Raw genomic sequence first — 24,474 nt, forward strand, 5'->3', positions numbered from 1 at the left:
AATCTACAGATATAAAACAATAAGTCTTATTGTAAACATTTTGTCTTTGAAATGCTAAATCTTCATTAGACTAATTTGTAAAGCAAGGAACAGTCTGAAAAGTTACGAAATCAAAGAGGAAACAAACTGTATCTTTTTCCTGGGGAGAGCATGAAAAGATGTTATGGCTCATCACATAAAGTCATAGATTTTTAAAATAAGACCTATATCACGGCTATTAGAGAAATTGAGTGATTTGAAGTTATCAAATGTAACCAGCAGAGTGGCAAATTTTCATGCAATAGGAAGTTCCTTCCATGCGTGTTTATGAGCATTCTTCCCTACACAAAATCATAAACTCCCCCTGAGGAATCCTGTCATTGTCATTTAGCACCAAAGTGTGAAATAACAGGAAGGGATGTGACTTGGGTACAGCCACTTGCCATCAAAAGTGGCACATTCTCTGCATTTTTCTCTAGAGTCAACTAACTCAAGGAGTGAGTAGGCAAATCAGTAGCACAGAGAGATATTCCACAATGGCTTTCCCAAGGTCCTTTCTCAGGAAACTAGCTCCACACAATAAAGAAGGGCAAGGAGGATGACCATGACAATGACAATGAGAAAGCTTATTCCCAGTTATTCAGCACCTTCCCATTGGCTGTAAGATAAAGATCAGTCTCCTCAGACACCTGTATAAGTCTCCTTTGCTCTATGCCTAGGTGACACAACAGCTTTATCCACACTGTAGGAAAAGTTAGAAGGTAGGAAAAGAAAGGTACTCAGAGGCCATGTGAATCTTAACATTGGCCTTGACTTTGAATGAGGTGAATTCTGAACAAAGGACAACAGGATACACCAGATGGCTTATTCTCACTCATTCACCTCAAATGCTCTCTATTTCTAGCAAACAAACCTACTCACATTGTGTAGCCTCCTTCCTTATTCTTGCCCATCACAACTTTATTCTGCCTCACCACCACTTACAAAGTTATTTTTCCATAAAGTCTCCTCATTTCCTCCAACGAAGTTGTGAATCTCTCTCCTGCTCCAGTACTGTGAATGCCCAAAGCACTTGGCTCAGACCATAGTTCTGACTTTTGTATTTTCTGCCTAACACCAACTATTATGAGCCAAATGATAAAATCATAGATGCTCTGTTTTTAACTTCTGCTTATTGCATACCTTTACATTCATGGGTGACATTTTGTACAGAAACATAAGCTGTTACTTCCCCTACGAGAGGGGTCTGGTCCCTCCCAAGCCTCGTCAGCTCAGTTCTTGGCCCTCAGCATGTCACAGCTCTTTGCCAACAGGCACTTCAAATTCTTTCCTCAAATCACTATCAAGTTCCTCGTGATTAGTGAAGACTCCTACCACAGTTCACATCCACCTGTTTTTCCGAAAGCACCATGCAGGAGGGTATTTAGATTCAAAAACCAATACTAATATCTCAACTATTCTTTCCAACTGAACTGTTCGAGTATCAATACATCCCAACCCTGCAACTGGAACAACCCCTTTTAATGGACAGTAAAGAAACTCCTTGTCTGCCGTTTTCTCTTGAATTGAGCTAGCACCTTTGTTATCCATTTTTACTTAGCACCACCAATGATTGAGTCTAGGGCCTTCTCTATAAAGCCTACCACAGAGACGTCTCACTAGCCATTTGATTCTACTTCTTTTCTAGCAGAGACTCGTTCAATTGTTGAGACTAGTTTTGAATATACTCTGTAACCTAGGCAGGCTTTGAATTTGCAGTCTTCCTAACTTGGCCTCCTAAAAATCTGAAATTACAGACATGTGCCACAGAGCCCACATTTATTTCCACTCGAATTAGGGGGTGGGTTCTTTAAGCATGGAGGCCCCACAGTTGTGTGAGCTCCATCTGCTCCCCAATCCACCTGCCCAACAGAAGATCACTTTATGAATTAACCAGGTTCTTTCACTTCTCTTAGATTTCAACTGCAAATAAGATCTTCTTTAAAAAGAAAAGAAAGAAAGAGCAAAGCTAACCTTCCGCCTCCACTTCTGTCATGACAGGATTTTGTGCCGCTTTATCAGGATTTTGAGAATTTTTATAAGAGGAACCTTTACATGAGAATCAGAGACAGCTGGAATCAGACCGTCTGCAGTGCCCCAGGGCCCTACTTGGACATAATGGAGAAAGTGTCTGATGACTATAACTGGACATTCAGGTGAAGCAGCCAGCTGCGGGGGGCGGGAGGGCTTGATGGGTAAACACTCAGGGAAATTCTAGCAAGGACACCAGTTACAGATCCGAAAAACCTAAGGTGTGGATGAGGCTCATCTTCACCTGCTTATCCTTTTGCAATGGTATGGTGGAAGAAAAGTGATTAAGTTGCCAAGAAGCCTTTTTTTACATTATAGTTAAGGTTAGACCTGAGTCAGCAGGTACACAGCACAGACAGCCGACCTGAAAGAGCCTTTGTCAACTTCTTTGTCAAATTGTACCTTCCTGCTTTCTCAATGGTGGACTCAGTGATGACTGATGACTGGGGCCTTTTTTTTTTTTTTTTCCTGTAGAAGGTTTAGTAGCACTTTCGACCAGAACTTGGACATCATAAAATCAATGAGGGAAAACCAGTGCCTGGTAATGCACTGGGCACCAGGTCCTTTCACTCATCATGTGCCTCACTTCACTATCAGGTTATAGTCCTCTAATAAAAAAAAAAAAAAAAAAAAAACACTATGCCAAGAACAGCACAAGTTAAAATGGAAAAGACAATGTGAGGCTTGGCTAACTGAAGTCTTTGAAGCAGTAGAATATCAAATGAGATAGCACTGTGTGTTCACTTGTTTATCTTCCTACAAGGTATACTGGAAGAGTTCTCAAAGATGTCATCAACATGGGCTCCTACAACTACCTTGGGCTTGCAAGCAAATATGACGAGTCCATGAAGACAGTAAAGGACGCTTTAGAAGAGTATGGTGTAGGTGTGGCCAGCACCAGACATGAGATGGGTAAGTACATTGATTAATTTGGAATTCTGTCCTGTTGAGTCTCAGATTCTGTGGTGAGCCACAAGAATATATTATAGAGATACAGCTGCGTATTAAAGCTATACTTTGACCGGCCAAGGGTCTGTCAAAAGGCAAGCCATTTATTATGAATATTTAATGTTATTCAGCTTTTAATATTTCAGCTATCTTCTGTTATGAAATTTTTGCATGCCCAAATATTTCAAGACCATTTGGCAAATAGTTCAACTCCTCAGACCTGATGAACTTCTAGGTAGCTAACTCCCCTACTGAGCCTAGGAGACAAGCTGGCTGGGGATGCATAGCTTTGTTCCTTGTGCTAATGAAACTCAGACTATCCCCTTTCCTTGAGACCTAGTGGCTCTCCAGAGCAATTGACTGAGAACAAAAGAGGTTTTTACATATCAAGGTGGAAGGTAGGGTAGAGCAACATTTCTGAGGCGCAGAGAAAGAGAAACAGGTGTTTTCTGTAGAGACAGACAAAATAGGGTTTCCGTAGATGGTAAGGCAGAACTCTTGTAGAGTTCATCTGAGCCAGGAGTAGAGAACAAGTAGAGATGGAGGGTGAAGAAACAGAGGACGAAGATGAGGCTGGAAGCATAAGAGCTTAATGGTTAGCAGGACTTGAGAGGACAGTAAATAAGGGAACAAAGAAGAACTGAGCATCAGGACGGAACTGAAGCTATACTGACATGATTTCATCCTAGAGAAATACAGTAGATGGACAAGGAGCTTGGTGCATCTAGATTTATTCCTGCCCTGAATGCCTGACAGAGCTTAAGCTGAACAGATAAAATTTTATCTTAGAGGAATAAAGTTAACAGACATAAGAGCATAGTATATGTAGATTTTTTTTCCCCTCAGATATCCCATGCCAGACGTAGTGTCTCCCTGGACTCTGGACAATCCATAAGATTCATGGTACTACATATCAAACCAGATTCGTGTTGATATTGTATACTTCAAATGTGATAAAATTGACGAAGGGGGAGGAGGGGGAGGAGGAAGGGGAGGAGGAGGAAGGGAGAAAAAGAAGAAAAAGGAATGTACGCATCTTTTTTAAAATGTCAGTCATCCTGTTTTTAATCACAAAGTTTTTTAAGTATGGGCTTAATTCTTCTGAACACATCAAAATGGATCTTTCACAACGAGACTTCTAAAATAACAACTATCATATCTCCTTCAGAACATCCTTTTTCTTTCCTTTCCTTCATTTTTTTCCTACTGACATTCATCACTGATTAAAATAATCTTGGTGTTGTTTGTGTATAAGCATGTTTCTACTACTCAAATGTAAATATCCTGAGCAGACAGATTGGCCTTCTGGAATGCTGTGGTGAGTGAATGAATGAATGAATGAATGGTAGATGAATTACTGAATATGAAAAGTGGAGCACATTATTTTCTTCTCTTTCAGGAAAGGAAACAACTTTTTTCTCACAGAAAGAGTAAAATTTATGGGAAAGAAATGACACTTCAGACAAAAGCAGAGTGCATACTTGCTCTTGCGAAATGCTTTACAACTCTTCATCATGTTGGGGTTTTTTAATGTAGCATCTCATTTATTCCTTAAGAGTTCCTGTGCTCTGGGCAACCTGTGTGGTATTATTCTCATATTCTGGAGAAGAAAACTCAGGATTGTGAGATCTAGGTGATATCCTCTGCAGAATTAATAGCCCACCCCATCTCTCTCTCTTTTTTTTTTTTTTTTTTTTTTTTTTTTTTGGTTTTTTTAAGACAGTGTTTCTCTGTGTAGCTTTGCACCTTTCCTGGAACTTACTCAGTAGCCCAGGCTGGTCTCAAACTCACAGAGATCTGCCTGCCTCCCGAGTGCTGGGATTAAAGGTGTGTGCCACCACCACCTGGCCTCAGTCAGCTTCTTTACTATCTATCTAGGTGGCAAATGCAGGGTTCACCAGCATGGCTCAGTCCTACCTAAGACCTTAGGCAATCTGATCAATGAGACTTACAATTAATGTGTAACAAATCACAAGCCCCTCTCAGATAACTATTTGACAGATGGGCTTTTAGAAAAAAATACAATTATCTAGAGGTGGTAGATGACTACACCATCAGAGTTTTCATAGACATTTTTAAGTGTAATTATTCAGATACGTGCAACAGATAACTCAAATTAAAGCAAATATCTTTTAAAATAATATATTTAAATTTTTATTACATTTTAAACTATTTTATTAATTCTCTGAGAATTTTATAAAATGTATTTTGATCACATTCATCTCCTCTCCTTAGCTCCTCCCAGTTATATGCCTACCTGCCTAGCTCCCCAGCTTCCTGTCTTCTTTTATCTGTACTTAAACATTGACAGCATCTGTGCTGTCTGTATACTCCTGGGTGTTGATCCATCCTTTGGAATGTGGTCAGCATACCAGGAGTCATACATATCCTTAAAGAAAACTGACTCTTGATTCAAAATATCATTGTTCTGAGAGCTAAAAATTTAAAAAATTTTCAGGTAACTGGATTGGAAAATGTGTTTCATAGTCTTAAGAAAATGGTTAATGTTGCAAATTAAGTAACAACAGATTTGCCTCCTAAAAGGAAAAGACATATTTTGCATTTCTAGTGAGTTCAAACTGATTTGGACACTGCTGTCCTAGGGACCACACTCCAAGCACTACCAGAAACTAGATAGCATGGCTGACTTTCTCAAAGTATAGTGGTATTTTACTTTGTGTAGGATAAGCACATATGCTTGGCAGATAATATCTGTCAATGGAAAAGGGCAAGTAGCTAAGAGACACCCAGAAAATCAATGAAGTGAGTTAGTTTTGATCATTGAACATATCCTGACACATGCTGCTTTCCATATCTTGAGACCAAGGAAAGGTTAAATTGGGAGAAGTCATGAAGAAGCATTTATTTCATTTCTCTTCATTCCCACATCAGCTCTACAAAAATGTATGGTTTCTCATCTTTCTTCCCCTGCACACACAAAGGTGATGACTGGATGTGCAGTGGAAGCACATCATTTGCACATAACCCCCAAACCCTATGTGCTGTTGTAGTGTCACCCAATGGTGCTAACAGTCACAAGCTAATAGTCACAATGACCTAATAGTGCTCTTAGTCACAAGTTCACATCTAAGAAAATGCATGGAAGGCCACAAGGCAATACTTATGCCAACAAGAGCTCATCTCTTGTTGATTTGTCCACTCTTGAAAAGAAAAAAAAAAAAAAGAAAGAAAATACACCTGCTTAGTTTAAACACATGCCCACTTGGGAATCTTCCTTCAACTATTATTGCAGCTTTGAGGGTGTAGCCATCAATGCTTTCATTTTTCAAGTCATCAAAAGGAACACATCTTATTGACTTAGGACTCCACACACACACAAAAAAGGATGTACTAGGAACATATTTCACATCTAAAGTTTGAGCTGTGATGCTAACATTACTAGCAATGCACAACTGTGCTGAAATCTCTCTCTGTCCAGTTTAAGAAGATTCCCCTTAATCACTAGTATGTAAATACTCTATCCTGCCCCTGTAACATGGCTTCTGGACTAGTCCTTGTACGTGAACTTTAGTTATTGAGTAATTCTGTGTCTTTTGCCAAATAAATTGAAGCTAAATATAGGAAATGTATAGTTTCGTTATTTCAAGCTTCAGAAGAAAAAGCCAGCTTGGAATAGTAAGATGTCTCTATTAAAATATTTTAAATAAGTAAAACTTAAACTGTTCAAGTTTCTCTGGGAATGAGTAGTTTCTCAGGAATTTCTATCAAGTAGAGATCTTAGTTATTTTAAGTGATTTTGGTGGTAGAGTATTTTTCTAGCATGTACAAGATCTACTACCACAAAAGATTGTTTTAATGAACACACTTTATGCAAATCAATGCTGCAAGCATGCATAAACAATTGGTTTCATTATATAAGTTACAAAGATTCCCCACTCCAATTATTTTACTTATATAAAAAACCACTTGTTCATAAATGGTGCCAGTTCCTTTCAGACCAAATTATTGTAAACGCTGATTAATGAAATGTCATTCCATTACTCTCAAGCATCTTTATTTTTCTGTAAGGGTCCTTGTAAGGAGAAGGGCACTCTCAGGGGAGTTGCTTGGGAGTAGAAAAGGGAAAATGTATCTTGGTTTCTGAAAGCCTTTTGGCAATTTCCTGAGACTTAATAGAGTTCTGACAAGTTAATCGCCCTTCCTCTGACAGCATTAGGAATTACACCCAAGCCAGATTTCAACAAGCACAGATATCTCCAACAGTGTAGAAACTGGCCCTGTAGGTTCAACAGAACCAAGCAAGTATAATATGTCAATGTAATATGCCAACAATTTTACATCAGTATAGTACATGCCCCAAATGGGATACCTGGGATGACTAACCTGGAGATTCTCAGACACTGATAATTTGCAGGTAAACATCTTCCTCCTCCCCAGTCCAGAAGATAAAACACACAGTCCAGGCATAGTTATAATGACTTGTCACTCAATACTGCTAGAGTCCATATGTTGGGAAATTAAAACTAAGAACATTTCTCCTAGGTAACACTGAAGAGTACATTGTACTATTCCATATTTCTCACAGCTAGAACCAGAGGCCTACTCATTTCAGGGTCATTAAGTAATCCAGGGGCTCTCTAGTATGTACTTATGAAGTTAAGGGTAATGTTTCCAGATTTATCCTTCTGACAAAAAACAAGAATAAGAATTTGTGACACAGGAGAAGTATATGAAATTATAATTCTGGTATCCATAAATAAAGTTTCACCCACCACTGCCTCCAACTCTTTTTAGTACCCTCTACCCACCTCTTTCCCAGCTTTGTGTCTACTTGAGTCAGAATAGCCATCATCAGGAATACAAATGACAATAAATATTGGCATGGATGTGGTGAAGGAGGAGCATTCACACACTCTTGGTGAAAGTGTAAACTAGTGCAGCTACTTTGGATATTGTAGCAGGAGTCTTAAAAGTTCTTATTAATAAAAGCAAACCTGAGGCCAGGTATTGGGGTGAACACTGGAAGATCAGAGAGACAGAACAAGCCACAGCTAACCTCACCTGGCCATCTTCTCAGCTGACCTTATTTCCTCAGACTGGAAGCTTCTGTGTCTTCATCCCAATGGCTCTCAGCTGAACTGTGCTGCTCCAAAGCCTGAAAGCTGAACCAGCCAAATGCTTAACCAGGCCAAATGCTTCTAGTTCCTGGTCCTCATGCCTTATATACCTTTCTGCTTTCTACCACCACTCCCTGGGATTAAAGGCTCGCTTTCTGGGATTAAAGGCGTGTGTCACCATACTTGGCCATTTCCAATGTGGCCTTGAACTCACAGAGATCCAAAGGGATTTCTACCTCTGGAGTGCTAGGATTAAAGGTGTGAGTGCCACCATTTTCTAGCCTTTGTGTCTAGTGGCTGTTCTGTCTCTGACCCCAGATAAGTTTATTAGGGTTCCCAATATTTTGGGGAACATAATACCACCACAGGATATCAGTCTGGAGGTTTCTCAGAAGACTAGAAATCAAACTACCATGCAACCGAGCTCACCACTCCCAGGCATATACCAAAGTACGTTATATCTTACTACAGAGATACTTGTAGATCTATATTCTGTTGCTCTATTTACAATAGTGGAATTAATTTATGTCTATTAGCTGGAAAATAGATAATTAAATGTAGAGTGCATAGATGATAGAATTTCACTTGGATAGAAAGAAAAACAAATTCATAAAATTTTCAGGTAAATGGATGGAACTGAAAATAAATTATTCTGAGTGCAGTAACCCAGTCTCAGAAAAACAAACATTACATGTTATCTCTCATATGTGGAAGCCAGATTTAAATATTTCTTTTGTATACTTAATTTGGAATACATGTGTAAACTGGGTTGTTAGATATGGAACCTTGGGGGCTGGTCATTAAGGGAACAAAGTAAAATGTGGGTAAAATGAAAATAGAGAGAATCCCAGAGACAGAAATATTTAAACATGAAAGTGGGTGAGAGTGAGAAAATGAGAGAATGGGAAAGGCTTAACTGAAATGAAAGTATATGAAAAAAAACTATACAAAAACCTGCATCTTGCCGGGCGGTGGTGGCGCACGCCTTTAATCCCAGCACTTGGGAGGCAGAGCCAGGCGGATCTCTGTGAGTTCGAGGCCAGCCTGGGCTACCAAGTGAGTTCCAGGAAAGGCGCAAAGCTACACAGAGAAACCCTGTCTCGAAAAACCAAAAAAAAAAAAAAAAAACCTGCATCTTAATAGTAGAACACAGGTGACATGAAAGGACCGTGGGAAATACTCTAAGGTTAAAGGTTTAAATGAGTATGAGGGTTGGGAGATAACAGAGAACAAAAAATAGGAGGTAAGTTAACCAAAATTATAGGGAAACTTGATGAAAACCCATTGGTTTATAAGTTAATTTTTAAAATATAGTATGTTTTTTAAAGAAATCGCAATAGATCTATTCTGCATGGTGGACTGTGCTGCTCCCAGAAGACATGAATTATAAAATGAAAATCTCAGTCCTAGGTAGGGGATTTCTCTCTGTGAGTTATTAGTCAGGGAGGCCCCCAAAGCAACCAGAACAACATTTGCTTTTAGTCACCCATCAAATTAAATGGTAAGACCCTATTGCTGATGACATCACTTAGTATGGGATTCAGGACATGGAGAAATCAACCTTGACTGTCAAGAAAACTCATTCCCTGCTGGCTAGCTTTTATAGTGCTGGGAGTGTCTGAGCACACTGCTGGGATAGAAAAACATCAATGGACTCACCCAGCACTAGGTCCTGGATGCTACAATTTTGTTCCTCTTTTTTTTGCCAGCACTGAGGATTGAATCCACAGGCCTCTGCATGCAACACACATATTTTACCAACTGAGATATATCCATAACCCCATAATTTGAATTTCTTGTTTAAGAAATGTATTCTAGAGGCCCTTCATGCGCACGCGCATGCGCGTGCGACACACACGCACACAACACAGGGGTTACCACGTGAGCCAATGAGCATATTAATTTGTTTGATATTTCACTGTCTATATGTATATTAAAATGTCATGATTATATATATATATATATATATATAATTACAAAAAGTAATCTTCTGCAGGATAGTGTCTTCTATATATGACAGGCAACTGAATTCATGAAATCTCAACAATATGGTTGCCTAATTAAAACCTGAGAAATAGGCAATACCAACTGACATTCTAACAAGAAGGGGAAAATCTCTTAAGGCTCCATCCCTAGATAATGATCTACAGGCAACTAATGGTTAGAAGAAGGGGAGATCAGTCTTCCCTGGGTTATCCAGTCCCAAAATACATATACATACAAACGACATCAAGTAAACTCAGCAAGTTGTGTATATAAGTGTGTGTGTGTGTGTGTGTGTGTGTGTGTGTGTGTGTGTGTGTAAAACAATAATAACTAAAGAATAAGAGGTCATGAAGTTGAGAAGAAATAAAGGGGAACCTTGAACGACTTGGAGGGAAGAAAGAGAGGGGAGAAAATTCTGTCAATACAGTACTTATGTATGAAGTTTTCAAAAAATGAAAAAGTAAAAAAGAGAAATAAAAGAATGCGAACATGAAGTGGAGACACATCATTTTGTCAATTTCATGGTTCTTCTCTCATCAGTATCATTTGCCATGAAAATTTGTCACAGTTGCACAACCATGCTTCCCTTAGACACTTTACTTGCATCATACTCTAATTATCTACCTCTGCTTTAATTTAACAAGATGTGGTGAGTGTTTGGTTTGAAATGACGTCCTAAGTGGGTGTGCAGATGCAAGTGGCTTCTGCTGTTTGTCTCTGAATGTGGGAGCCAGGCAAGGGATCTAGGTTCTCATCTTTCTCTGAATGCTTAACAAAAAGTAAAGTCAATCAAGAGACAAAATAATCCCATAAAATGCAAATAAAAGAACAGGGTACCCACAGACTTCTGTGGGATGCCTAAAGCTAGATCCCTTCAGGCACAAGGACTGATGCTGGCTTGAATGCTGGAATGCTCAATGCACACAGAGTGGCACAGATGTGAGCTGAAAGCACAGCACCATTGGAACAGACAGATGGGGAGAGCTGGCAGGTTTTCACGGTAAATACACCCTGTGCTGAGGCCAAGTCTAGAAACAGTCTGCAAACAGGCTATTATGAACCAAATGTGACTAGTCACAGTTAGGGAAATAGCCTCACATGGGAGACAGAGGAATAATTGATAACTGTGGAATGGACTTCTCAGTTATACTCATACTCATTGCTATCAATCAGTGTTAGTATGTCAGTATGAAAGCCAGACATCTCTACATTTTGACTGAGGGCGAGCCAGTCAGTATCACTGAAAAGCCAACAGAAGCATGTAGTCCATGCCCAGAATGTTGATAATTTATCCTGAATCTGCTTTTTATTCACTTAACTTATGGCAATGAACTCAGTGTTTGGCATCTGAAACTATCACTTAGTGAGCTGGCAAGAAGATAGATCCAGTTTGTATTTATTCTTTTATTCACAGAGCAAATTTTAGTATCCTTCTGGATAAATAAAGCATCAAAGTAATAACAGGAGTCAATATCTACATAACACAGCAATCTGTAGAGGCAGCGACACTAGCCAAATAGAAATGATTGTGCATTTGTTTGTTCCTTCAACTAGGACTATAGTTACACTCTATCAGGATTTACAAAAGACAGTATTTCTATACCAAAGACACACTATTGAATGTTGTTTCTAAAACTATCCAAGTAGTTGGACCACCAGCTGCAACTTAACATCTTTACTGGATTGAGGCACAGCCGTGTATGTGTGAAAAGGAAGCACATCAATTTTCTAGTAACTTCTTTGCCTTCTGGAGTCATCCTTCATTTTTAAGAATAATAAGAAATCAGCCTTAATTCATTCAAAAAAGCCATATTTTTATTAATCTATAAAGAATCACTTATATTGGGCAACCTCTCAAGACAGTCTTTGGCACATGCACATCCCACCGTTGCCTGGCTGTCTGTTTGCCTAGCAGCACATCCCACGCCATCCTAAGGACAGTAGTGATTCAACTCTTGTAACTAAACAGGTGGGACAGCAGGTTTAGAAAGAACAAAGGTGGAGATTTATCTTAAGTATCTGTTCACATACACCTGAGTGATTTGGTTGTGACAGAGTTATTCATTTGATCATCTGGGCAGGAACAATTTATGAGGAAAGTTAGTGAGTTGACTAATTTAGGTACCTTCTGTCCTTAAGCAGCTTCTCTAAATATTGATATTTGCTGCCTAGTTACCTTGTTGCTTTGGCTCTGCGTAGATCTTTGACCTTCATAATTTCTTCCCCTACTCTTAGCTCATGCTTGTCTTCATTCTCCATAAAAAGACTCCATACAACTCTCTAGTTACATACTGAATGTCAGCATCAGGAGAAGCATTCTGTTCATCATGACAACACATCTACTACAATACCACAGTTTTTGCTGGAAAGAACATTCTGATGTTGTTAGCATCTATGGAAATCATGGTTGTCATGTGTCTGTCTGCACCCTGTGGACTCCTCTTATAATAGATATTTCTCCAACTTCTTGAGTCAACTTATAGAAATACTAATCATCGTGGGATAAAGATTATGTCATCTCCAGACTAGTTTTCCTTGGGCAGCTGAGGAGGGTGGCAGAGAATGGCTCACATATTGGATGGATATGAGAAGGTGAATGGGAGCTGCTACTCTGACGGGAGACCATTCTATATGGAAAAAAGCACATATGCAATGTCAGGAGAGCCATATCTTCCAATCTCTTTACCAACTTTCAGGGACAGTAGCCAGAGACTACTCAGCTGTTAATGGCAGATCTGGGGCCAGAACCCAGTCTCCTAACTTTTGATTGATTACTCCTGGGATCATCCTCTTTGAAAGGCAGCATCTTCTAAATAAAAATGAATCCAACAAATAATCATGTGCTCACATTTTCATCTTCAAAGTTCACTTACTCTTTCTATTGTGCAACATATTTGATGATACAAAATTTTATATCAAGATTTCAACCTTTTAGTAAATTTTATTATTGGGGTGTGTGTGTGTGTGTGTGTGTGTGTGTGTGTGTAAGTCGAGGGAGTTGTGGAGTTGGCTTTCTATTTTCATTGAGTTCTGGGATATTAACTCAGATCATTAAGTTTGAATAATAAATGCTTTTATCATCCAAGCCATATCTGCAGTATGACAGTCTAACTTTTAACTACTCCACTGAGCCTTGAGTAAGAAGGACTGCTTCAACTCTGGGATTAAATGAATTTATGTTTGAGAAGGCCACCAGTTTGTTTATGTGTAATGCTGTGATTTCTCATAAAGGACAACAGTTGCTCTTCAACTACCCTCCTTAATATTGAATACAAAAATATTAAGAATTAAATCTTTGAACTGACCATCTAATACTTGCTAAAATTGTACCTTTAACCATTTTGGCATAACAAGGGAGCTAACTTACTAATGAGAACAGAATCCTCATATTCCAGCCTGAATAGTGATACATACTGATTGTTACACTGAAGGTTTATAATGATCCTAAACATTGTAATAATATTGCTCTCTCTTAAATCTCAACAGCAGCTCTTATAATCCTGTGGGTACAAGTTACATCTCACCACTTGTGTGTTTGTTTTGTTCTCAAACCTGAATTTATTTATCCCCTGAGTTGCCAGAAGCAACACACAGTACGGTCATTCTTTTTTTTTTTTTTTTTAATTTTTATTTTGCAATACAATTCAGTTCTACATATCAGCCACAGATTCCCTTGTTCTCCCCCCTCCCGCCCCCCTCCCCTTCCCCCCAGCCCGCCCCCCATTCCAATCTCCTCCAGTGCAAAGCCTTCCCCACAGACTGAGATCAACCTGGTGGACTCAGTCCAGGTAGGTCCAGTCCCCTCCTCCCATGCCGAGCCAAGGGACCCTGCATAGGCCCCAGGTTTCAAACAGCCAACTCATGCAATGAGCACAGGACCCGGTCCCACTGCCTGGATGCCTCCCAAACAGATCAGGCCAATAGTACGGTCATTCTTACTCAAAGTTTGCTGGGGCAATTAAAAGTTTAAATTATCACACTGGAGAGACAGCTCAGTGGATAAAATCGTTTATCGTGCAAACATAATCTATTATCTAGGAAAAATGCCAAGTAAAAATATAATGCAAGAGCTGTCATTTTTGTTTCCTAATAGCCATATTACTACTTAAACATATAATCAATACAAAACCTCTTGGTATTTTTTTCACTCATATTACATCTCAGTGTGTACACTAAATTTTCCATAACTGGAGTCAAATTAAATCTTATTAAAATGTTGACACTGTGTTTAATAAGAAATATTTTTAAGTACTTTAATTTTAAGGTTGAAATAAAATTAATAAAATTTAAATATAATTTAGAACTCAGTTCTTCAATTTCACTAACAACATAGCTAGTAGTTATGGTGCTGGGTACTATAGATCTAGAAGGTGAAGTGATTAAAAACAAAATTCAGGAAGTATTTACCTTTGCTACCAGTAAGAAGCAATATGATTATAATATTTAAGAAAAGAGCAGCAAACAAGGATATGAAAGGTTACAAGCTAGGCATGGTGATGCATGCCTACTTCAAGGAGTTGAAGTAGGAGGTTCACTAATTTGAAGGCAGCCAGGGCTATATAATCAGACCATGTCAAAGAAGATTAAGAGAAAGAAGAGAGAAGGTGGTGGGAAAATGAGGAAGAAGAGGAAGAGGGAGATGAGGAGGAAGAGACGGGGATAGGTCATGAGAATTAAAACGTAGATTTAGAGTTAGGTTAAATTATATCTGTTGAGTTTTCTCTGAGATGTCTTTAAACTTTAGTTTTCTTATCAGTAAAGTAATATTACCTGCACTATTGGAAGCCTAAGAGTAAATGAAATTATTTAGATAGCAGGCTTGTCAGAGTATCTACCACATTCCAAGATTTGATAAATTCACCTATTACCATTAGTAGCTATAAAAGTTGTGGGATCTGTGTGCATTTAGGTGAATGAAATCTCTAAGAGGGTTGTAACTATTAATTGTGGGATATAGGAATTGTAGTGTGTTTTATAAGTTCCATTGCACTGTAAAATGCATATTGAAGGAGCCATAAGTGTATATAGCTCAATGGATTTTACAAAGCAAATATACCTGTGTATCCAACAGCATCCAAATATAGACCATTCAGAGAACCCCAAAATCCTTGTTATGACCCCCCCAAAAGAAAAGAAAAGAAAACTATCACTTTTCTAACATCCAAGTGCTATAGATTTGCAAACTTTATACAAATGGACTCCCAACCTATACTCAAAAGAGTCCACCTTCTTTCATAAAATGTGTTCATACCATTGTTTGAGGAAGTATTTTTGTCTTTCATTAGGTTACATTCAACTGTGTTTCCAAAATTAATGCATTCCTTTTATAACAAATGGGCTTTTGAGTTGTTTCTATTTTGGGACTATGACAAAGATTCTTGCAATGCTACAGGTCTTGGTTGATGTATGCTTAGTGAAATTTGGGTTTTTAAACTTGGGCTCATTGAAAAGCAAGAATCACTCCTCATGTGAACTTCTATTTAGGTACCTTGGATAAGCATAAGGAGCTGGAGGAGCTCATGGCTAAGTTCTTGAATGTAGAAGCAGTGATGATCTTTGGAATGGGATTCGCAACCAACTCAATGAATATCCCTATACTTGTTGGAAAGGTAAGCATTGTTGTCAGGTGTCTTCTGCTGTGTTATTCATAAGAATTACACTTTCAGGCAAATCCTCTATCAGAAGTGTTGCCAAAAAGGTCATTTTCTTAACATCAAAATCTTTGGCTAAATATATCAACATAGTCATTGTGATGACCCCAGTTATTGAATTGCCGGACTAAATGTGTATCAAATGTCATCTTCAATAGTAGCTTAGAAAAGCCTAAGTTTTAAGGACTTTCACATTTGTCAAGTAGCAAATACTTACTAAGCATTACTTTAGACCAAAAAAAGTTTCTATGTCATTCATTTGTTCATTCGTTTGATTGACTAATTATTGAGAGTCTACATGTCATGGCATGAAGCCACACACAGGATATAAAAGGATGAACAAGACACATGCCTTGTAAATGTAAGTGTTTAAATTACAGTGGAGAAACAATATACTCAATAAAATTGAATGGGTGCTACAGGACAAAAGAGCTGACGGCTCCTCCTGAGACAGCTCGCAATGTCTGTGCTAGAACTATGAGAACAGAACATTGATACGTTAGCACATTGTTTCTGAGAACAATAAAGAAGGGACTGCATGTGCAAAGCATAGAGTGTGAATAACTAGAACATGGGCTAGCGATCCAAGAAGAGACCAACAGTGAAGGCACGTGCCAAATCATAAAGTACCTCGTATTGTAAATCATGCCGGAATGCTTAAGGATGTCCCTGAGAAAGAAATGGGAAGTTGGCTACCTCATTCTAAATAAGCAAGTGTGATAATCATATTTATGCTTTTAAAAAATGTAATGACAACTAAGTGTGATATACAATCTTAAATTGGATTCTGTGAAACTTCATTGAAAAATGAAGATAACACCATTATTATTAGAATATGCGGGAAAATGTTAATTTTATTGACATATTAAATGCTGATCTATAAAATATGTACCATTTGATATAAAAATATGGAACTTTGTGACAATATCAACTGCCTTATTTATAGTAATTACACAGCTAAAGAACACAAATGTGAGGTATCATAAGGTTTACAATAATTTTCAAATGTTTCAAAAGAAAAAAATTGCAAATAGACACATATTCTTCAGTGTGGAGACAAGACAATTTTTCTAGCTTTAGCCTCAAAAACCTAAAACATATTGTATGTGAAATTAGCAAAATATAAGGGGGAACTCAATTCCAGGTGACCACAGAAAACAAAAGAGAGCCATCGTCTCTCTTCAGTTCAGGTACTCCTGAACAGCTCAATAATGTATTCATTTTAAATTTTTAAAGAAAAACAAATTTACAAGCATAATGGATGAGCAACAGTATTTTCTACCCACCTCATGCCGACTTTCCATGCACGCTTTTCCAAATTCAAAGTTCTTAACTATGAAACCACACTGATGCTTCTGTCTCCATGGGCTGTTAACACAGGAAGAATGAGAAGACAGGATAAGACTTTGAAATGCCTCACTGTAAGAAGCCTCAGGCTGCCAGGAGGACTAATGAGAACCTTCCAAATAATCTAGCACAGAATCAAGGAACCAAACTAGTCTACAGTCCTCCGTAAATATCAGTCTTCAGTCAAAGCTCAATACTTTAGACTCTAACTGATGCTTAAGCATGATCTCTCTGTTGAAAACCATTTGCAAGCGTTCCAGTAAAAATGCAATGTCTTACAAATAGCTTGCCATCTCCATGAACTAGCTGAAAGATTAGATTTTGTCCGTATAAATACCAGCTGAATCTCAAACTTTTCTAATTAAATAGAATTGGGACTTAACATAGGTTGTAGTGTTTTCTAGTTCCCATATGTTGTCTTTCCTTTTGTTATTTTATGGTTTGTGTTTGTTTTCTGCCTAGGGATGCCTCATTTTAAGTGATGAGTTAAACCACACATCTATCATCCTGGGGGCTCGACTCTCAGGTGCAACCATAAGACCCTTCAAACACAACAGTGAGTATCTGTGCATTTATCAAAAATGCACTGGCTTGCTCCTAGACAAAGGTCAAGATTATTCATGAGATGTTGTCCTTGCTTTTCAAATTGGCAACTTAGCCTAATGAAAGACAATTAGGCTTATATTCACTGCTGGCTTGTTAACCTCTGGTGACCTGAAACAAATGGCTGAAGTGTATTAAATGTCCAGACTGCTAAGTGTTACCAAAACACATTAATGTCACTGTTAGTGATCTTGTGATATGGCCTGTAAAGATGTGATTGATATCTTAGGACACCATTTAATTATCAGATGTGTCATAATTCTCTCCTTCCTATAACCTTGTCTTGGAAAAGTTGAAAGATTTTAATTTTGAGCTATGTGTAAGTAAAAAGTTAGTGTTCTTCTTGGTATAATGCCTGTTTTCCCTATCCCTACATACAAAAGGCTCATATCTCTATCCTCCAAATACTCTTAGACTCTATTAAAATATCCTTTCAGAAGCTAGAGAGATGGTTCTGTTGTTTAGAACACTTGTTTCTCTTGTAGAGAAGCCAGGTTCAATTCCCAGCACCCACACGATAGCTTACAACCATATGTAACTCAAGTGACAGGGTATCAGATATCCTTTTCTGACTGCTATAGGTACCAGGCACACACATGGTACACATACATACATGCATACAAACATTCATAGACATAAAGTAAAATTTAAAAAGAGATCTCAAAAGATTTTCAATGCCCTCCAGGCTTTGTTATGTCGTTGAGTGGCGAAAATTATGCAGAAGGCTATTTCTTCACTCTTTATGGGTCAGATCAGACATTATTGGAAGTCTCAGGAAAACACTTTAAAAAGGCAGGTCATAGCTGGTGACACCTATGTCCTCTGATCCAGATGTGCCCCTGACTCATGCCACTTTGTGTAAATCCTTTAATCTTTTTTACATTCAACGTCCTCACCTGTAAAGCTAAGAAAGGCATTGACCTATATGATCTGTTAAAGTTCTGCTTCTGGCACATTAGCATCAGAGGCTCCCCTTCATTTTGTGTGCATGCTCACATAAGACACACACACACATTAGCACACTCTCTTCTATTTCTTAACACCTTTCTCTCTTTCTTTCCATTCCCCTCCACTTTCCTTGATCTATTCCTCAGTACACCCTTTCCTTCAAAGAATTCACAAGCCAAAGAACAATTGTCTCATAAGGGAAGAGAGAAAATGCACAAGTGTTCTCAAGTGAACCCAGAGAATCCCTTTTCTAACTAATGTAGTGTTCAATAAAGATAGAAGAGAGTGCAAAATCTCTAAGACCCTCCCTACTCCTTCCTATGAGTCTCCTCTGTTGGTATTCCCGGCTTCTCTATGGCTAATTCCACAGCTAGTCACTGGCTCCGCCCCCTTATTCAAGGTTAACTTTATTAACACAGTCTCAAGGTATCAAATATCCCACAGCAGATAGGGATTGACATGCATTGGAGAACTACTTTTAGCATCTGTGAACAGATTGCTATGATGAGATTAGGATCAGGGCCAGGCACTCCAGACATGCAGGAATGCAGACATGTGGCTCAACTCTGATATTTAGTTCAGTGTAATTAAAGGTATGTTGGCCTCATTTCTTGTATTTTCAACAAATATTTCACTTTTCATTTTGTTATTTGATGAGATAAATCCCTTCAGTTATGTTGATTTAGCATCTATTATCACATCCAGTTTCAAATTAGATTGGTAGTACTAAGAATTCATGTTTGAAGTACATAGCTTTCAGGGATTTAAGAAGTATGTTTGAGTTGAGTATAATGGTTCCTTCCAGAAATCCTAGCACTCAGGAGGCTCAGTTAGGAGGATTGTGAGTTCAAAGCTAGGCTGGTATTCTTAACGAAGCTCTGCCAAGATGAAGATGAAGTCAGAGAAAAAGAAACAGTAATTTTTTTATTAAGTGGCCAGTCCAATTCTTTGGTGTTAGCACGAGTGTGATGTTTGTCTTTGAATCTTTAGCATGACAGATGACTGGTGGTAGAAACTTATATCTGGAAATGAATAAACCATGTATATTGTTAACACAATAATCTCACTTCTAGAATAGACAGAGCTGGGTTGTGATTTATTTGGGACAAGTGAGCTGGGTCATTGTCAAGATTGATTTCTTATTTCTTCATTCCATTCTACTAAACAGTAATTTGTGAACCAAACTGTAAAATATAGGCATCTAGGGAACATCTGAGGTAGATTAATGATTGTTGCCACCTCCAGACCAACGTATATACAAATCTTTGGGTTGAAACTAATAATATATTGCATGTCTATAATGTACAATGAAAGGCAGAAGACCTAAATGTTATTACAGATTTTTGTATTAATTATTTCATATCTGTATATAGTGAGCTCTGGTTACTCTCACCCCCATCCCTTCTTACCTTCCTCCCATTCCTGTCACCCCCTTCCTCATCATGAGTCCCTTTACAACATTCATGTCTTTTTGTTTTGTTTTGCCACCCAGGTAGTCGGGAAAATTTCTAAGCAAAGCAATATAAAACAGTCTTATGTTAAATACTTAAATAGATTGGTCCAACCACTGACTGTGTCTTACTATCCAACTACTCAGTGATTATTCAGGACCCACAGTAGTTTAACCTAAAAGAAGTAACACAACCACACCACACAAGCAGCCATTTAGAATTTTCCTTCAGGTTCTACTCACAGGATAACAGTCTGTGAAGGCACACTCAGGACAGAGACTAGTCACTACATCAGGAAGAAATCACACAACGCTTGGACAGCTGGAAACACCAACACCATTAGTGATGGGTACATGAACATTTTATCTTCAATGGGATATCTGAGGATTCTCCATCACTTACATAGCATACAGAGCAGAAAACTCCAAATTAGAGATGCCTGACAAAAGCCAAGGACTTGTCTTGGCAATGTTATAAAAGGCAAAAACAATCAAAGAAAACAGTTTACTATAAAGGATACTGAAGATTGTGACAAGTACACCTGAGTGACATGAGATGATGCTATTCCTGGGCCAAACTGTAAAATCAGAAGATAGACAAATAAATAAACTTAACAGTACTAAGAGTAATGCATCAAGGTGGGTAACTATACTATCTATCACCTGTGAGCTTACATTTGTAAAGGGTTATATAGAAAACAAAGAGGAGTGTGTGACAAAGAGCATGTGTGGTTCATAAAGCCTAAGGTACTACATATGGTTTCATATAAGATAAGTTAATTGGTCATATAAAAGTATACCTCTATTCTTAGGGAAGATGTAGTGAACTATTTATAGGTACAGGGTACGATATATGCAGCTTAGTCTCAATTCAGAAGAAAGAATTAGATAGATGGTGGGTGGATAGATTAGATAGATAGATAGATAGATAGATAGATAGATAGATAGATAGATGATAGATAAATGGATTAGATAGATAGATAGATAGATAGATAGATAGATAGATAGATAGATAGATAGATGATAGATAAATGGATCAGATAGATAGATAGATAGATAGATAGATAGATAGATAGATAGATAGATAGATAGATAGATAGATAGATGATAGATAAATGGATTAGACAGATAGATAGATATGATAGATGATAGATACATAGATACATAAATAGATACATAGATAGATACATACATACATACATACATAGAGAAAGTGAGATAATGTGTTGAAACATTAATCTGGGTCAGGTGAATAAGGGTGTTTTGGAATGTTCCTATTCTTACAATTTTCCAAAATTTAAATATGTTCAAATACATTGCTGTTTTAAAGTCTTCAATTCTGTTGGGATTATAACTAGTATTAAATTTTAATTATCTAGGTGAGGGGGGCGGGAGGGGGGAGAACAAGGGAATCTGTGGCTGATATGTAGAACTTAATTGTATTGCAAAATTAAAAAAAAAAACAAATCCAGTGAGAATAAGCTAAAATGCTTTGGAATGCATACTGGAGATGGAAAACTAACACACAATGGAATCTTTGGATACCAGTTCAGATCACATTTGCATTTATGGAGAAAGGCAGATGTGATTGGAAGAATTTCATGAGGGTTTTCTGTATGTCTGGCAATTTCAATATCTTGACTTGGGCAAGAATTACAAGGGCGATCACTTTATAAAAATATTTTTTTCTACCAAAAAAAAAATTTTAATTATCTATTTTCTACAAAGCTTTTTTGAATATTCAACCTATTCAATAACTTTACTATTCATGCTGCCTTCTTACTCTGAGAAAAATATGACACTATATTTAAATAAATGTCAGTTGTAGTTATTTTGTACCAGAAAGAAGCACTTATTGAGATTTTTTTTTTTTTTTTTTTTTTTTTTTGGTTTTTCGAGTCAGGGTTTCTCTGTGTAGCTTTGCGCCTTTCCTGGAACTCACTCTGTAGCCCAGGCTGGCCTTGAACTCACAGAGATCCACCTGCCTCTGCCTCCCGAGTGCTGGAATTAAAGGCATGCGCCACTACTGCCCGGCTTCATTTTTAGTTTTGAAGATGGAAAAGGACCACATTCTAAGGAAGGCGGGGCCAGGAAGTGGGAAACTACGAGAAAGTGCAGTCGGCTCCAGACCTTTCAGAAACATGGCCCATCCTGCCAAAGCTGTGAATTAGCCCAGGCAGACACATTGCAGCTTCTGATGTCCAGATTTGTAAAACCTTGTTGGTCTTACTTTAGTCAACAATTTGAACTATTTTCTTGCAACAGCAGTAAGAAACAAATACAAGGTTTTGCTCCCTCTTACTAGTGTGCATCATGGAGCTTTATGCCATAGTCACATCATGAAAGCAGCACCTTAGAGAGCAGGGCTATATCCAGGGTCTTCTACTTGAGAGGTGAAGGAAGTGAGAAGGTGTACAGAGGGCAAAAGAATTAGATGGGGCAACTATATATATATATATATATATATATATATATATATATATATATATATATATATATATATATATATATGTATGTATATGTATGTATATATATGTATATATATGTATATATGTACATATACATGTATATATATGTATATATGCATATATATGATATGATATGATATGATATGATATATTTGTTTCTACTGGGTCTACTTGCAGCTTTGTGATACTCAGGACAATGCACCCAATACCATGATGCTTTACTCTTGAACACTCATCCATAGATTAGAGTGACATCCTATGGGAGCTAGTTAAGATTCTGTAGAAGATGCCAAGTTTGCATGTATGACACATGCAACCATGCCAGATAAACTCTAATAACATGAAAGTCAAGTTCTTTTTTATTATTAAGAAATTTTCTATTCATTTTACATACCAACCACAGATCCCCCTCTCATCCCTCCTCCCATCCCAGTCTTTTCCCCCAACCCACCCCCAATTCCCACCTCCTCCAAGGCAAGGACTCCCATGGGGAGTCAGCAGAGTCTGGTATATTCAGTTGAGGCAGGTCCAAACCCCTCCCACTGCATCAAGGTTGTGTAAGGTGTCCCACCATAGGCACTGGGCTCCAAAAAGCCCACTCATGCACGAGGGATAGATCCTGATCCCACTGCCAGGGAGCCCCTGAAACAGTTCAAACTAAACCAACTGTCTCGCCTATGCAGAGGGCCTAGTCCAGTCCCATGGGGGCTCCACAGCTATTGGTCCACAGTTCATGAGTTCCCACTAGTTTGGTTTGGTTGTATCTGTATATTTTCCCCATCATGATCTTGATGTCCCTTGCTCATAGAATCCCTCTTCTCTCTCATTGACTGGACTCCTGGAGCTCAGCCTGGTGCTTGACTGTGGATCTCTGCATCTGCTTCCATCAGATGGAAGGCTCTATGCTGACAGTTAGGGCATTCACCAATCTAATTACTGGAGTAGGCCAGTTCAGGCACCCTCTCGAATATTGCTAGTAGTCTAAGGTGGACCCCTGGGAACTTCTCTAGCACCTTGTTTCTCCTTATTCCCATGATGTTTCCATCTATCATGGTATTTCTTTCCTTGCTCTCCTACTCCATCTCTGTTCCAGCTTAAACATCCTGTTCCCTTATGTTTTCATCCCCCATCTCCTACCCTCCATTGTCTCCCCTTACCCCCAGTCTGCTCATGGAGATCTCATCTATTTTTCCTTCGTATGGTGATCCATACATCCCTCTTTGGGTCTTCCTTGTTAGCTAGCTTCTCTGGAGCTGTGGATTGTAGTCTGGTTATCCTTTACATCTAGTATCCACTTATGAGTGAGTACATATCATGTTTGTCCTTCTGAGCCTGGATTACCTCACTCAGGATGATATTTTCTAGTTCCATCCATTTGCCTGCAAATTTCATGATGTCATTGTTTTTTACTGCTGAGTAATACTCCATGTGTATATGTGCCACATTTTCTTTATCCATTCTTCGGTTGAGGGGCATCTAGGTTGTTTCCAGGTTCTGGCTATTATGAATAACACTTCTATGAACATAGTTGAGCATGTGTCCTTGTGGTATGATTGGGCATTCTTTGGGTATATGTCCAAGAGTGGTATAGCTGGGTCTTGAGGTAGATTGATGCTCAATTTTCTGAGAAACCGCCATACTGATTTCCGAAGTGGCTGTACAAGTTTGCACTCCTACCAACAGTGGAGGAGTGTTCCTCTTGCTCCACATCCTCTCCAACATAAGCTGTCATCAGTGCTTTTAATCATAGCCATTCTAACAGGTGTAAGATGGTATCCCAGAGTCATTTTGATTTGCATTTCCCTGATAACTAAGGATGTTGAGCAATTCATTAAATGTCTTTCAGCCATTTGAGATTCTTCTGTTGAGAATTCTTTGTTTAGCTCTGTAACCCATTTTTTAATTGGATTGTTTGGTATTTTGATGTCTAGTTTCTTGAATTCTTA

The 24,474-nt window shown here is 38.3% G+C and overlaps 1 protein-coding gene across 1 annotated transcript in view; it reads left to right on the plus strand.

The window, feature by feature from the left end:
* The window catches only part of Sptlc3 (serine palmitoyltransferase long chain base subunit 3), a 116,367-nt gene that overhangs the window by 36,999 nt on the left and 54,894 nt on the right, over positions 1-24,474 (plus strand). Inside the window, exons 3-6 of the mRNA XM_059261511.1 lie at positions 2,020-2,174; positions 2,813-2,961; positions 15,546-15,670; positions 17,522-17,615. Of these exons, the coding sequence (XP_059117494.1) occupies positions 2,020-2,174; positions 2,813-2,961; positions 15,546-15,670; positions 17,522-17,615 (523 nt within the window). The remainder of the gene's footprint in view (positions 1-2,019; positions 2,175-2,812; positions 2,962-15,545; positions 15,671-17,521; positions 17,616-24,474) is intronic.

The sequence above is a fragment of the Peromyscus eremicus genome, chromosome 4 (assembly GCF_949786415.1).
Source record: "Peromyscus eremicus chromosome 4, PerEre_H2_v1, whole genome shotgun sequence".
NCBI classification, from domain to species: domain Eukaryota; kingdom Metazoa; phylum Chordata; class Mammalia; order Rodentia; family Cricetidae; genus Peromyscus; species Peromyscus eremicus.